The sequence below is a fragment of the Argentina silus genome (assembly GCF_951799395.1).
Source record: "Argentina silus genome assembly, chromosome: 17".
In the NCBI taxonomy this organism is placed as follows: Eukaryota; Metazoa; Chordata; class Actinopteri; order Argentiniformes; family Argentinidae; genus Argentina; species Argentina silus.
The window spans coordinates 10,443,046-10,455,520 of NC_139671.1; the positions used below are offsets into that span (position 1 = coordinate 10,443,046).

Genomic DNA, 12,475 nt, shown 5'->3' on the forward strand with positions numbered 1-12,475 from the left:
AACAATCTGCCTACCTTTAAATGCAGAGGTGTTGTAATTGTGGTCTATGGCTGCAACCATGTCTTTCCAGAAGTTTGAATTCACCTCATTTCCACGCTGTGACAAAAACAAAGTGAAGTTCTTGAAATTCATTAATAATGAAAACATTCAACATGTAATCTTAATTTATGTATTTCTCTAGATTTTACCTTGTGCAACATATCTACAACCCTTCCACAGAGGAGAGCCCCAGGTAGATCAAAGTAGTTGTCATAGAAGTAGTACTTTGCTGTGGAACAGTATAAGAAACATATTCATTGTAACCAATAATCTCTACTAATCACTCATCTTAGCAGTGAGAAAAGGAAACTTTACAGTTTTGTTTCAGGAGACCAAATTATTGTGTTTTCAAAAGGTAGCAATCATAAGAATTGTATTACATTATTAAAAAACAACCATTACAATTAATGGAGCATTCAGATTCAAGAAAATAGACATACCAGATCTCGTATATGAGGTGTTGAGGCTGTTGAAATGTTTCCATTCCCTTTTTGGCCCATAATGTTTAATGATTTCTTCTGTACTGAGGTTGTTGGTGCCATGGGTTGCTCTAATCAAACAAGAACATTAAAACGTCTGCTCTTTGGTTCATTATGGTTGCAAATGACACTGTAACTGAAAAGAGCTGCCAGAAATTTGACATTTATAACAGGAATACAATAAGCAAGCATTTCACTGTATCATTCACTGTGAATCCTACCTTAAGACGGTTCCATCTTCAGCCAACTTAACCAAGTTTCCATCTTCAAGGTCCACTACTAAGCCTTTGAAACTGGACACAAATAATAATTAATAGTCGTAACAGATAATTCTCAAACAATTGATAAACAGTTGTTTTTTGTCTTACACTAATCAATGGGCATCATGCAGCGGGCCACTCTTAATTGGCACTCAGCAAATAATTACATTAATCATATACAACACTACATGGATTTGATCATAATAACTACAAACAATATAATAGAGCTTTAGTAACATTGTATCAACATGTTAGAATATTAGTAGGCTAATTGCCTTGTAGTTGAATAGTAATGGAGTTGAGTGGTTCATGTTTTATGTAGTGGAATAAGACTGTTATTGACCGTAAAACTTTCATTGCAGCCTGATTTTTCTTTCACTTTCATCTGGAGTTAGCTGCTGCTTGTGACTCACCAGAAATCCCAGGTAGCAGGGGTCAGTGTAAGAAGGTCCTTGTCATAGTCTTTATGCTCCACCAGGTACCTAGCAAAGCTCTCATATATCAGCTGCAAGGAAGCACATTTGTACATAGTCACTGGTATATTCTATTCACAGGTGTGAAACATTGTGGTAAAGGGTTGTGTAAAATCATGGCTACAGTGTCTTTTATGGATTCCTAACTGTGAGGATTGCAACTGAATGTCTGTGGCTGGCAGATGTCATACCGTTCTGTGACTCATTCCAGAGACCAAGGGCCTGCTAGTGCTAAATAATTTGCAGGAATGTTGCGATTGGGGAGCTGCAAAACGGCATAATGTGTACTGCAATCTATTGCATTAGATAATAAACGCGAAGGACAATAGGACTTATCACTACTATGTCAATCCAACACAAATGTCGTAGGTTTGTGTGCATGCATCACGTAGAAAGACTGCAACACCTTGCACATTAGTCACCATGCCATGCACATTCCTGCTGTTCAACATGCATTGAGCAAATGAGTATTCCGATACTCAGCCGACTTGACACTTGTGCTCTCGATAGAATGGATGTTGTTACATGCAATCGTTATTTAATGTCTACGTTGTCACTGTATCGTCAATAAATCACAAGAACTCGCTAACGTTAGCTGTATGGGAGCGATCAAATAAACTCACCCTGGAGGTCTCCTTCAAATGGTACCGACAGAGAGTGTGGTCCAAATCAAACCCAATGACATCACAGTCTGAAAGGCTAAAATATTCGCTCATTGTAACGAGTGCGTTGTAAAACAGGGATTGCACCGTACACACACAAACTTGCACGCCTGCACAACTGTATCTGTCAATGTCAATGACGGGGTCTGCAGCTTCCAATGTATTTGTCTGTATGGCAGCACGTGGGGTGCTGTTACAAAATGTGTGGGGGTACCTCAAATAATGTCCCACCAATAGCAATACACTATCATTATTCAATTAGATAATATGTTGTGGGAATAAGTTATCTATTGTTCGACATTATTTCTAACGCAAAGATAACGTAGTAAGTGTCAATCAAAAAGGTCCGTCCGCGTTTTTCTTACTTCCTGGTGTGGTACCGTATTTAATGATGTAAAGGCGCAATAATATTATCCTCATATGTTCTTCTCTGCTCCTGATAGCCTATGAGGCCCCCCCACCCCTTATCCTCTTTTGATTTGTAAGATGTATTTGTTTATCATTTCTATTGGCCTACTGGCAACACAACACATTTTAGAAACGAGTGGCCCATCACTCATATGGCTACAGGTAGCCTATTAACTTTGCAGGCGGTGCATAATACGCCCCTGAACGGAGGAGAGAGAGAGGGGTTGAGAGCGGTCGTGCTCAAAGTGCACTGGTCCAGGGAGCAGGTGAATGACAAATAAAAGTAACCAGGAAGCACGGTGAGTTGGCCGCGGGCAATAAATCACTTGATTTTACTGCCGACAAGGGTGTGTTTCTGTGGTCTACATAAACGCATAGTCCAAAGACCAGGTCTAACAAGTGTTTTAAGTAGTGAGTGAAACTTTCTAATCCTAAACCATGATGTGAAATTCGACCACGGCCGCAATGGAATATGAGCGTAAAAAGGTGCCTACATTTTTTTTCTTCAAATTATCTTCAATTTAGTGTGACAGACTTGCAATGGAGATTCGAGAACAATGCTTGTTGTGTTGTCAGAGTGTTTTCCCGTGTTTTAATAAACCTTCATCAAGCGCCGATACCGGGAATGTAAAGAGGGAAATCGTGGTGATTAAAAACCATCATGCGGAGGAACCCAGGAGTAGGGCTTTGCCATCGATACCCCTTGAGAAACCGGCATACGTTTATATCGCCCTATATGACTATCAAGCCCGAACGGAGGACGACTTGAGTTTCAGTGCCGGGGACAAGTTGGAAGCTTTGGACAAAAGTGCTGGTGATTGGTGGTACGCAAAAGCACTCACTGGAATTTCAGCCTCCAAGACGGGTTATATTCCTGCCAATTATGTGGCACCAGTGGAGAGTCTTGGTGCTGAGCCGTAAGTATCCTTGACCATTTGCCTCTGTTGAATTATGTTGATGGAATATGAATAGGCTGACAGCCTCTACTGCAGAGCACTAATTCAAGTTTGAAAAGAGTTTTCCAGAACATGGGAGAACATGATGGTTTATGTTTACATGGATTTGTGCTCTCGCTGGCATGTCATACTTCAGCAATGAACTATATTATAGAATATCGTGAATAAGACAATTTAGATATCGCCCGAACTACTACACACACATGCTTTCATCCTCAAGCAAAATATTTTAGCATGTACCAGTTCTTATTCTGAACATTTCCCACTCAGATACAATTTCTGAAGCGTCACTTGCCTGGCAAAAATGTATTACCTAGCTAATAAGCCGTCCTATTTAGCCACAGTGACCTGGGCGGCAGGTAAACAATGCATGCATTTGGTGCATATTTTTTTTGTCACTGGTTTTGGGTGATGCTCTCGCGACACAATATCGAAGCAATTGCTAAGCACTGTAGTGAGTTAGAACACTGACTCATAAAATGAGTCATGTTTCCTTATTAGTGCACTATGGATTCCCAGGCCCTCCCATAACCAAGTCCAAGAAACCTCGGGTTTACATAGAGGTGAAACACAAGGTGCTTCTGATGTTCATCCAATCTCTGTCATTGATGGTGGTGTGTTAGCGCCTTTTACACTTCAATTTAAGACCAAAATAATGATAGCATATTGTTGATAATGAATGCACAACTACAGTAGGTACGGTAACCGTGGTGTATTCAAGAGGATAGATGCACTATCTTAAAATGTGTGAACTTGAACATTCCCTGATTGTACTCTCTTCTAACAATCCGTTTGATCCCATCAACATTGATGTAAGGATTTTCAAGATGATCAGTATTTTTAAAATTATTGTTCACACAACCAACAGTTTGGTTTAAAGTTTGTAGGCTAACTTTGGATATTGTGAAAATGTTGTTGACAGGTGTAGGGAACTCTCTTGGTGCTGTGTTTAGACTTAAGTGGTTGGTCAAACTGGTTAATGATTGGCAATGACCAGGAAGTCAAATGCTTGGGTTAATAATTTATCACACAGGAAAATAAGTCTGTAAATCTCAGAGCCCCTACTCAAAACACATGCAGTGTATTAAAGCTGAGATTTCTGCATTTGTTTGTTTCAATTTGACTAAACCAAACATACTGCTCATTGGGTTTCTCAGACAAGCGGAATTTGGGGGGGAAAACTTTGAAATGATGGGACAGTTCTATTTTAGAACTAACTAGATGCTCAAAATGGAAAACATTTGTTCAGCTACTATTCCCAATAAAAACAACTACAAACAAACTAATTATACACTATGCTGTTTGACAACTGGTTTGACAACTGGTTCCTCTGAAACCAGTTTCAGCTCAGCTGCAGTCAAGTTTTTCCAGTTCTGTTTGGACTATCTCTGGAACAGCCTTGAAAGGCTTTTCTCATTGTAATCTGGTCTGGCCCAAAGTGAACAATACACAACTTGATGAACTTGATTTGTGGATGAATAGAATATGAATTAATGAATAGATTTGTGTTTCATGCCGCATTATGTGACCCTCCTATATGGGGTAATTAGGCCAAAAAGACGGATAGTTCAGGTGTGTCAATCTGTGTGGAATCTCATGGCACCAGACACTTGCAGCAATACTAGCCTAAGTCTGAGATTAATAGGTGTGTGATTTATAGCCAAAGCCCTAAACTGTTTGGCCGACTGTGTCCATAGTGTAGATGTCATACTCCACTGTAAAATCTGTACCTGTGTTTTTATATGTATTTTATTTATATTGTATTTGACCATAGGGTGTGTTGCTGTTTACATTGTTCTTGTTGTGATTTACAGATGGTATTTTGCCGACACCAAGAGACTAGATGCGGAGAAGCTACTGCAGTCTGAAGGGAACCATCATGGATCCTTCCTCATCAGGCACTGTGAGAGTCAGAAGGGAGAGCTCTCCCTCTCAGGTAATCTCGCCACTCGTATGGGTTCACTTAATCTCGGAACCCAGAATCTCATCAGGAAGTAAAAAGCAAGTCAACAAGTCTCCACCCTAGTTTTCGAGGCCATCATTTTACAAGTGAGCAGTAGGAAGAGGGAACTGGATACACAAAACACACATTTCCTCATTCCAGAGCAATCCTAACTATGCTCTATGATGTCATACTGTCCTACAGTCCTCTGATGTGATTGAAAGGTGCAAGGTCATTAAGTTAAACAGTCTGCTCCCATAAAGGAACAGTGATAACATCACCAAGGATCCCGCCATTCTGTCACTCTGAAGAAAGCTGCTTATACAATAACAGTTGGGCTGTAAACAGTCATGACAGGTGCAATTTACATCACAATTACCTGATTACACTAAAGTACAATGATATGACTATCTGCCTCCTACAGTGCTGTACCGTATAATGGCTATACTGTACCATGGTCAGATTTTGGCACAGTGCTTGTACCATTCATTTACCGCAGCTAATCTATTTGGCACACAAGTCCATGGCCTTGGTGGACTGTACTGTGGAGTACCTTACCTCATCCTAGTTGAAGTTTGTACGGCGCATTCATTCTCTCTTGCATTCATTCACACTTTTGTATCTATCTTTCAGTATTGGACAGGGGCAAAGTGAAGCACTACAAACTGAGAAAACTGGACAATGGTGGCTATTATGTGTCAAGGTCTAAGAGCTTTGAGACCCTGAGGGAGTTAGTGGAGCATTACTCCCAACAGGAGGATGGCCTGTGTGTACGTCTTGGTGAACCATGTAAGAAGGTACAACATTATTTATTTTGACTTTCATCATTCACCATCAAAATGTGTTTGGTGATGAGATAAGAGTTGTCTGTGTTTATCCATGAATCATTATGTGTAATAGGCCAGCCTTATCTTAATTTATGAGCCAAAGCATTGTAATATTTGTTCAACGATATGCATGTAAGTGGTATCCAGGTTATGGAAACTCTCCTCAAACAATGCTTTAGACTGTTAATGCTCCCAATGTGAAGGCCTCTGTTGACCATTTAGAATCATCAACCCTTTACCAAATGACATACTGACTACTGAGCAAAAACATGACAGTACGAGATTGTGGTTTAGAGAGTTGTATTATTCATAACTGGACAGTGTTTGAGCACAGTACAATACTGTATCAGGGCCTGTATTTGCCTTTTAGATAATAATGAATATAGTTAAACAACAGTGTACTGTTTCGACAGATTGCACCTGACCCTAGATCAGCACACGTACTCTGAGATGCTTTGTGAATACAGGCCCTGGTCTCATTCTGCCTCTAATTCAGGTCATTTGTGCTGATGTCTCTGCTGATCTCTCCCCTGTCAGTTGGAGGCTCCCCAGACCCATGGCCTCTCCTACAACACTGTAGACCACTGGGAGATAGAGCGCAGCTCTGTGAGACTGTTGAAGAAGCTGGGCGCTGGCCAGTTTGGAGAGGTCTTTGAAGGCCTCTGGAACGACACCACTGCCGTCGCAGTGAAGACCCTCAAACCTGGTAATCAGCTGGCACAGTCCTACAGTATAGCTTTGCTGTAGTCTGTGCTATTAAACCTGTGAGAGGGTAAAGCATGTGCATTTATCCAACAGTAGAAAGCTTCAATCCCTTACTCATAGAATTATCATGCGTCAATAATGTAACTTTTCCCCCTCAACATTGCATCGATGAGACACAATAAAAGTAATTTTCTCACTCTGCAGGTTTGTTTGTAATCCACCCCCTGTTACATTCATAAAGACATAATACGTTCTCTTCTCTCTCCTAGGCTCCATGGACGCTCAGGACTTCCTGAGTGAGGCCCAGATGATGAAGAAACTGCGGCACCCCAAACTGATCCAGCTGTATGCAGTCTGCACTGTGGAGGAGCCCATCTACATCATCACAGAGCTGATGAAAAATGGGAGTCTGCTGGAATACCTCCAGAGTAAGAGCACCCTACTTTTTGAACTGCCCAAATGCAAGAGCACTGGACAAGGTTTCAAGAGCACTGGACCCTGGATGTTGTGGTTTCTCAATAACACAATTGTGCCTACTTTAGCCAGGGTTGAAATACAGGAGTTGTTTAATTTTTACAAGTGGATGTCAGAAGGATGTGTTTACTGAAAATGTAATGGACAACATTACATACCGTAGTGAGTAAAAGCAAAGTACAATTTCAGTTCAATTATTTTACGCTTCTTAATTTTGTTGAAGGTTGTAATCCCCTATCCTCGACAAGGAAGTGTGGAGACTTTAGAGCGGGAAGGGATGAAGTCTGAGTGAAGATCTTACTTGATGTCTGACTGACTACTGCCCCCTGAATATGCATATTCCTTATTGCGGAGCTACAGAGGGATGACGTGGTAGAGGGAGGAAGGGGGAACAAATGTCAAATGCCTACAGTACGTTTAGCCCAAGGCTGATGGCGATGACAGCATAGGACAGCCCTGACGAGTAACAGTTGCAGTTCCTTTTATTCCTGCCTGTTTACTATGAGTCATTGTGTGTGTGTGTGTGTGTGTCAGTAAGAGAGGAACAGAGGAGCCTCAGACACTAACAACCCCTCCTGTCAGACCATTTGCAATTGTAGGTAGAGCGCCATGTGTGCATGGTTGAACATCATTACATGCATCAGTGACCACAGAGTCTTGTCTGGCTTGTACCCTGCCATGACCTAGCTACCAAATGTGGTCTTACATATGTATGGGAGCGAAGGAGGTAGTCCAAGCAAACTGCCTTAGATAACGGTATAGGAGATCTCTTTTAGACCATATAAATGCCTAGAAGTGGATACTCATTTGATATTGATTTGCTGTTAGTGTGCATTTAATTAAGACCTTGCTTAAGTGTATATATATAAAGTATATGGTTCTCTGGTGACTACAAAACATCTTTTGAATTCATATCTCATGAGAGATGGCATGCCATGGCGTGAAAGATGCGGTGTCATTGACTGCCAGAGTGATGGTCACCTCTTGGAGCGTCCATGTGAAATTGATGCCCGTGGCCCTGAGACAGTCTGCACTGCATCCACCGTATTTCACCTGATGCCCCCACACTGTGGCACAAAGTATCATAGTCTTGACTCTCTCAAAGTCAAGCACACGTTTGCCCTTTTTTACTTTTTCTTTTTCAGTCAGCTTTTCAGTGAGGCGAATCAAAGCCATACCCAGATATGCACGCTGCTAACACTTTTTGTTATTCCAGTGCAAAAAAATGTAAGAAAATTTTTTCTGCATAGCACTGATCTAATGTCATTGACCGTATTATTCCCTTTTCTCCTCCACAGAGGACAAGGGTGTGAAGCTAGGTATCTCTGACCAAATAGAGATGGCAGCCCAAGTGGCTGCTGGGATGGCCTATCTGGAGCTGCAGAACTACATCCACAGAGATCTGGCAGCCAGAAACGTACTGGTAGGAGAGAACAACATCTGCAAGGTGGCCGACTTCGGCCTGGCCAGGGTCATTATGGTGAGTCCTCTCTCTTGGAATCAAACCATACTGTAGTACTGTCCTAGCTAAGATCAGACACCACTCCAAAGCCACTGGATACCCATTTTAATTCCTGCTCCTCTCTATTAGATGGAGAGTGAGAATGTGTATGAGGCTAGAGAGGGCACAAAGTTCCCAGTGAAGTGGACAGCTCCTGAGGCCATCAATGCTAACAAGTTCACAGTCAAGTCTGATGTGTGGTCCTTCGGTATTCTGCTGTACGAGATCATGACCTTCGGCCAGATGCCTTATCCGGGTAAGACTTCATATTCACTATGTATTAATTGATAAAGCTTAATCAATGACTTTGAGTGAATAATGTATGAGTTGAGTGTATGTGGGTGTATTGTAGGATTAGAGAAGAGAATTCTGGAAGCATAGCATGCCTTCCAGGTAACACCTAGAGAAGACATCTGGGCTTCATTTGGATCATAAATCACCTGATATACAGTAGCATACGTACACTCACTGAGCACTTTATTAGGAACATCTGTACACCTTATAATGGTGGAGGTGGTGTAATGGTGTGGGGAATGTTTTCTTGGCACACTTTGGGCCCGTTAATACCAATCAATCATCGCTTGAATGCAACAGCCTATTTGAGTATTGTTGCTGACCATGTGCATCCCTTCATGGCCACAATTTACCCATCTTCTAATGGCTACTTCCAGCATGATAATGCACCATGACACAAAGCAAAAGTCATCTCAAACTGGTTTCATGAACATGACAATGAGTTCAGTGTTCTTCAGTGGCCTTCCCAGTCACCGGATCTGAATCCAATAGAACACCTTTGGGATGTGGTAGAATGGGAGATTCACAGCTTGAAAGTGCACCTGAAAAATCTGCAGGAATTGCGTGATGCAATCATGTCACCATGAACCTGAATCTCAAAGGAATGTTTCCAACATCTTGTGGAATCAATGCCACGAAGAATTTAGGCTGTTTTGAGAGCAAAGGGAGGCCCTACCCAGTATTAGTATAGTGTTCCTAATAAAGTGTTCGGTGAGTGTATAACCCATCATTGGAAGTGAGTGTTCATAAAGTTTCTCCAGCCTAGTCTGATAAGAAATCAAAATGAACAGTCCCAGAACTTGTATATTGTGCTGTTTAGTGTGTTAATCCCCCAGGTTTGATTGAGTTACTGTAAGATATCAGTAGCATAGTTTAATCATTGCTGTTATCATTCCAGACATGACCAACTACCAGGTGGTCCAGCAGCTTCCAACTGGGTACAGGATGACTTGTCCACCACGCTGTCCCAAGGTCATTTATGATATCATGACTGACTGCTGGAAGGAGAACGAACAAGACAGGCCCACTTTCGAGACCCTCCAGTGGAAGCTGGAGGACTTCTTTGACATGGACGTGACATCGTATGACGACGCCAACCGTTACTAGCACGACAGTTCACCGCACGTTAACGGTGCTCTGCTCATTACAAGAGTCAGTAGTGGAAGATAGAAACGTCCACTGTGCCACAAGCTGTAGAAATAATCCAAAGATGTACAGTATATCATTCTCCAAGTCTCCCAACAGTATCCAGAATTTTCCACTTCCTGATCAAATGATGAATTATGAAGATTATATTTATTTGCCAAGGCCAGACACGCATGCCTAATGTAGATACGCTTTGATCTATAATAGTATTCTTTGGCTCCTGTTCTTCATGGCTACTGAGTATAATGGGGAAGCCCAGTTGTTGTTGTTTTTGACACTCCCTAGTTTCGCTTTGTTCGACAACTTCATGCACTTTTAAATGGTTGATCAATGAGAGTGACATCACGTCTCAGCCCAAGCCAAACTCTAAAAGAATGCACTTGTCTACGCTTCCGCAAAGCCTTCCTGTGGCAGAGCCTGCATAGCAGCTGGTCTTACGTGACTGTGAAAGCTGCTATCCACCCAGACAAACCGGTCCCGCATACACGCAGCATAACATACATTGTTCCAGTACACTGATTGGCTGCTAAGTGTTCTCCAGAAGTCAACCTGTGAGGATGAGCTAATGAATATATTGCATACCATACCTGTAGGAATGAGGCTAATGAGACCTGTCAAAATGTTGAAGGAGTAGATATGGAGAGGTGTGCAGTTATTGTGCAAAACAGGAATAGAATAACCGGACAGACTGCTTGCTCTTCATACCACAGTGGCCTTGTCTTGCGTGAATGATGGATTGAAGGTGTTATGTATTGCAATGTCATTTTCCACACTCTGTATAGAGTAATATGCCTCTTGTATGGTTCAGTGAAAAAGTCTTACGTGCTGGACTTTGAATTGTAGAAATGCTTGATGATTTTGTTTGAACAATGTGCCATTAATTGTACTGTAAATTGTAATGGGTGCTCACTTGATCAGATACATATATTTGCTTCATTTTGTTCATCGTAACATTAATTAAATATAATCTTTGATATAAAAGACTAATTAAATAACATGTTTTTGGATGACTCTTGTTTTAATTATTGAGCTGTGGTGACTGTCTGCAATACATTGTGCCATTCATTGGACTAATAGTTTGCCATACTGAGTGATTTGATATCATACTTTATCATTAAAATGTAGACCTGGATTGGTCAAGGTACACAATCCTCTGTGATTTTTATTTTTCTATTTCTCTTTCTAAATAAATTGTTTCAAAGTTGAATGCACAGCAGTGATCATTTTGACTCAATTCCTCCCTGACTGTAACTTACCATGCTTGCCACATGATGGCGCTAACATTCTCCTTGTGCTCAGAATGTGTCAAGTTTACCCTCCCTTGCTTTGTAATGAAATCAGTTTGAAGATGGTAAATCAGTTTTTATCTTCCATTAACTGAGTCAGGCCATTGAAGGAAGCTAAGTACTTTACATCTCCTCAACAGATTCTAGGTAGCCTAGTAGTAATTGTTGAATTAGGTGTTTCCAGCTTCAATGCTGAAATCCCAGCCCCATATGTATTCATTTAATCAGAGCTGTCACCCATGTGTGCGCTGCATAAAATGAGTGTCACTGGAAGCCTCATCATTGCCACCATGACCCCTGTGACCTTAGTATGACTCCTCATGAATACCTGGTGCCATATATTTCACTTAGTGTGCACAGACACTCATCTCAAACCCAACAGTATATAATGTATTGGTGCCAATTCTGCTATGAATTAGCAGGATTTTCATGCAGAGGAAATATCCAAGGCTACTGCATTGCACCCATATATCTGTTAATTGTTAATTAGAACAGTTGAGTAAAAATTATCCTGATACGCACAGGTACTGTGTGTGTTTGTGAGACAACCTTTTTCATACCCGTAGGTAAGCTGGTATGAAACTGATGGTTTCCCATGGCACTGATGTGTGTTATGGTAAGACTAGCTTGTCCTACACTTTATGACTTAGATATAGTCTGAAAATATTAAGTGGAGATGATGCGCTTAAGAACATTTGACAGACTAAAGATACTGGCAATGTTACACTGCTTGCTTGAAGTCAGGTCTATTGTGTCATGTAGGAGAACAGAGTCCTTGTCCACATTCAATCATGGCTCCAATGAAGTCTTTGTCCAAAAGACTCCTTCTGTAGTGTTAGTTGTTGGATGTGTTAGATTAGACACTCTCTCCTTCTGTGGTGTTAGATGTTCTTGTCTGTGAGGACAAGGCTGTGAGAGCATGAAAAGTTATCTTCAAATCTATTTTCTCCTCTCTACCCTCCATTCTGTTGGGCACCACTCGTGTTCGTCACAAGGCACCTTACGTTTCTCTTCTGTTATTCT

At 41.3% G+C, this 12,475-nt stretch overlaps 2 protein-coding genes across 2 annotated transcripts in view; one reads left to right on the forward strand and one right to left on the reverse strand.

Annotated features, from left to right (window-relative positions):
- The window catches only part of nt5dc1 (5'-nucleotidase domain containing 1), a 35,990-nt gene extending 33,755 nt beyond the window's left edge, over window positions 1-2,235 (reverse strand). Inside the window, exons 1-6 of the mRNA XM_083688638.1 lie at window positions 1,875-2,235; window positions 1,192-1,283; window positions 740-811; window positions 480-589; window positions 189-268; window positions 15-96 (exon numbers count right to left, since the gene is read on the reverse strand). Of these exons, the coding sequence (XP_083544764.1) occupies window positions 15-96; window positions 189-268; window positions 480-589; window positions 740-811; window positions 1,192-1,283; window positions 1,875-1,967 (529 nt within the window). The 5' untranslated portion in view covers window positions 1,968-2,235. The remainder of the gene's footprint in view (window positions 1-14; window positions 97-188; window positions 269-479; window positions 590-739; window positions 812-1,191; window positions 1,284-1,874) is intronic.
- Window positions 2,236-2,576: 341 nt separating this feature from the next.
- On the forward strand, window positions 2,577-11,367 carry frk (fyn-related Src family tyrosine kinase). The gene is made up of 8 exons (XM_083688690.1): window positions 2,577-3,238; window positions 5,092-5,213; window positions 5,853-6,016; window positions 6,584-6,752; window positions 7,021-7,179; window positions 8,524-8,705; window positions 8,817-8,982; window positions 9,919-11,367. The coding sequence occupies exons 1-8, from the start codon at window positions 2,862-2,864 to the stop codon at window positions 10,125-10,127; spliced, it is 1,548 nt and encodes a 515-aa protein (XP_083544816.1). The 5' UTR covers window positions 2,577-2,861; the 3' UTR covers window positions 10,128-11,367.
- The last annotated feature ends 1,108 nt before the right edge of the window (window positions 11,368-12,475 follow it).

Excerpts from the sequence above, each read along its gene's own strand:
- frk (XM_083688690.1), top strand. The coding sequence starts at position 2,862 with ATGGAGATTCGAGAACAATGCTTGTTGTGTTGTCAGAGTGTTTTCCCG. Across the intron at positions 5,214-5,852 it reads GGGAGAGCTCTCCCTCTCAG|TATTGGACAGGGGCAAAGTG; the intron begins GTAATCTCGCCA and ends TCTATCTTTCAG. Across the intron at positions 7,180-8,523 it reads TCTGCTGGAATACCTCCAGA|AGGACAAGGGTGTGAAGCTA; the intron begins GTAAGAGCACCC and ends TCTCCTCCACAG.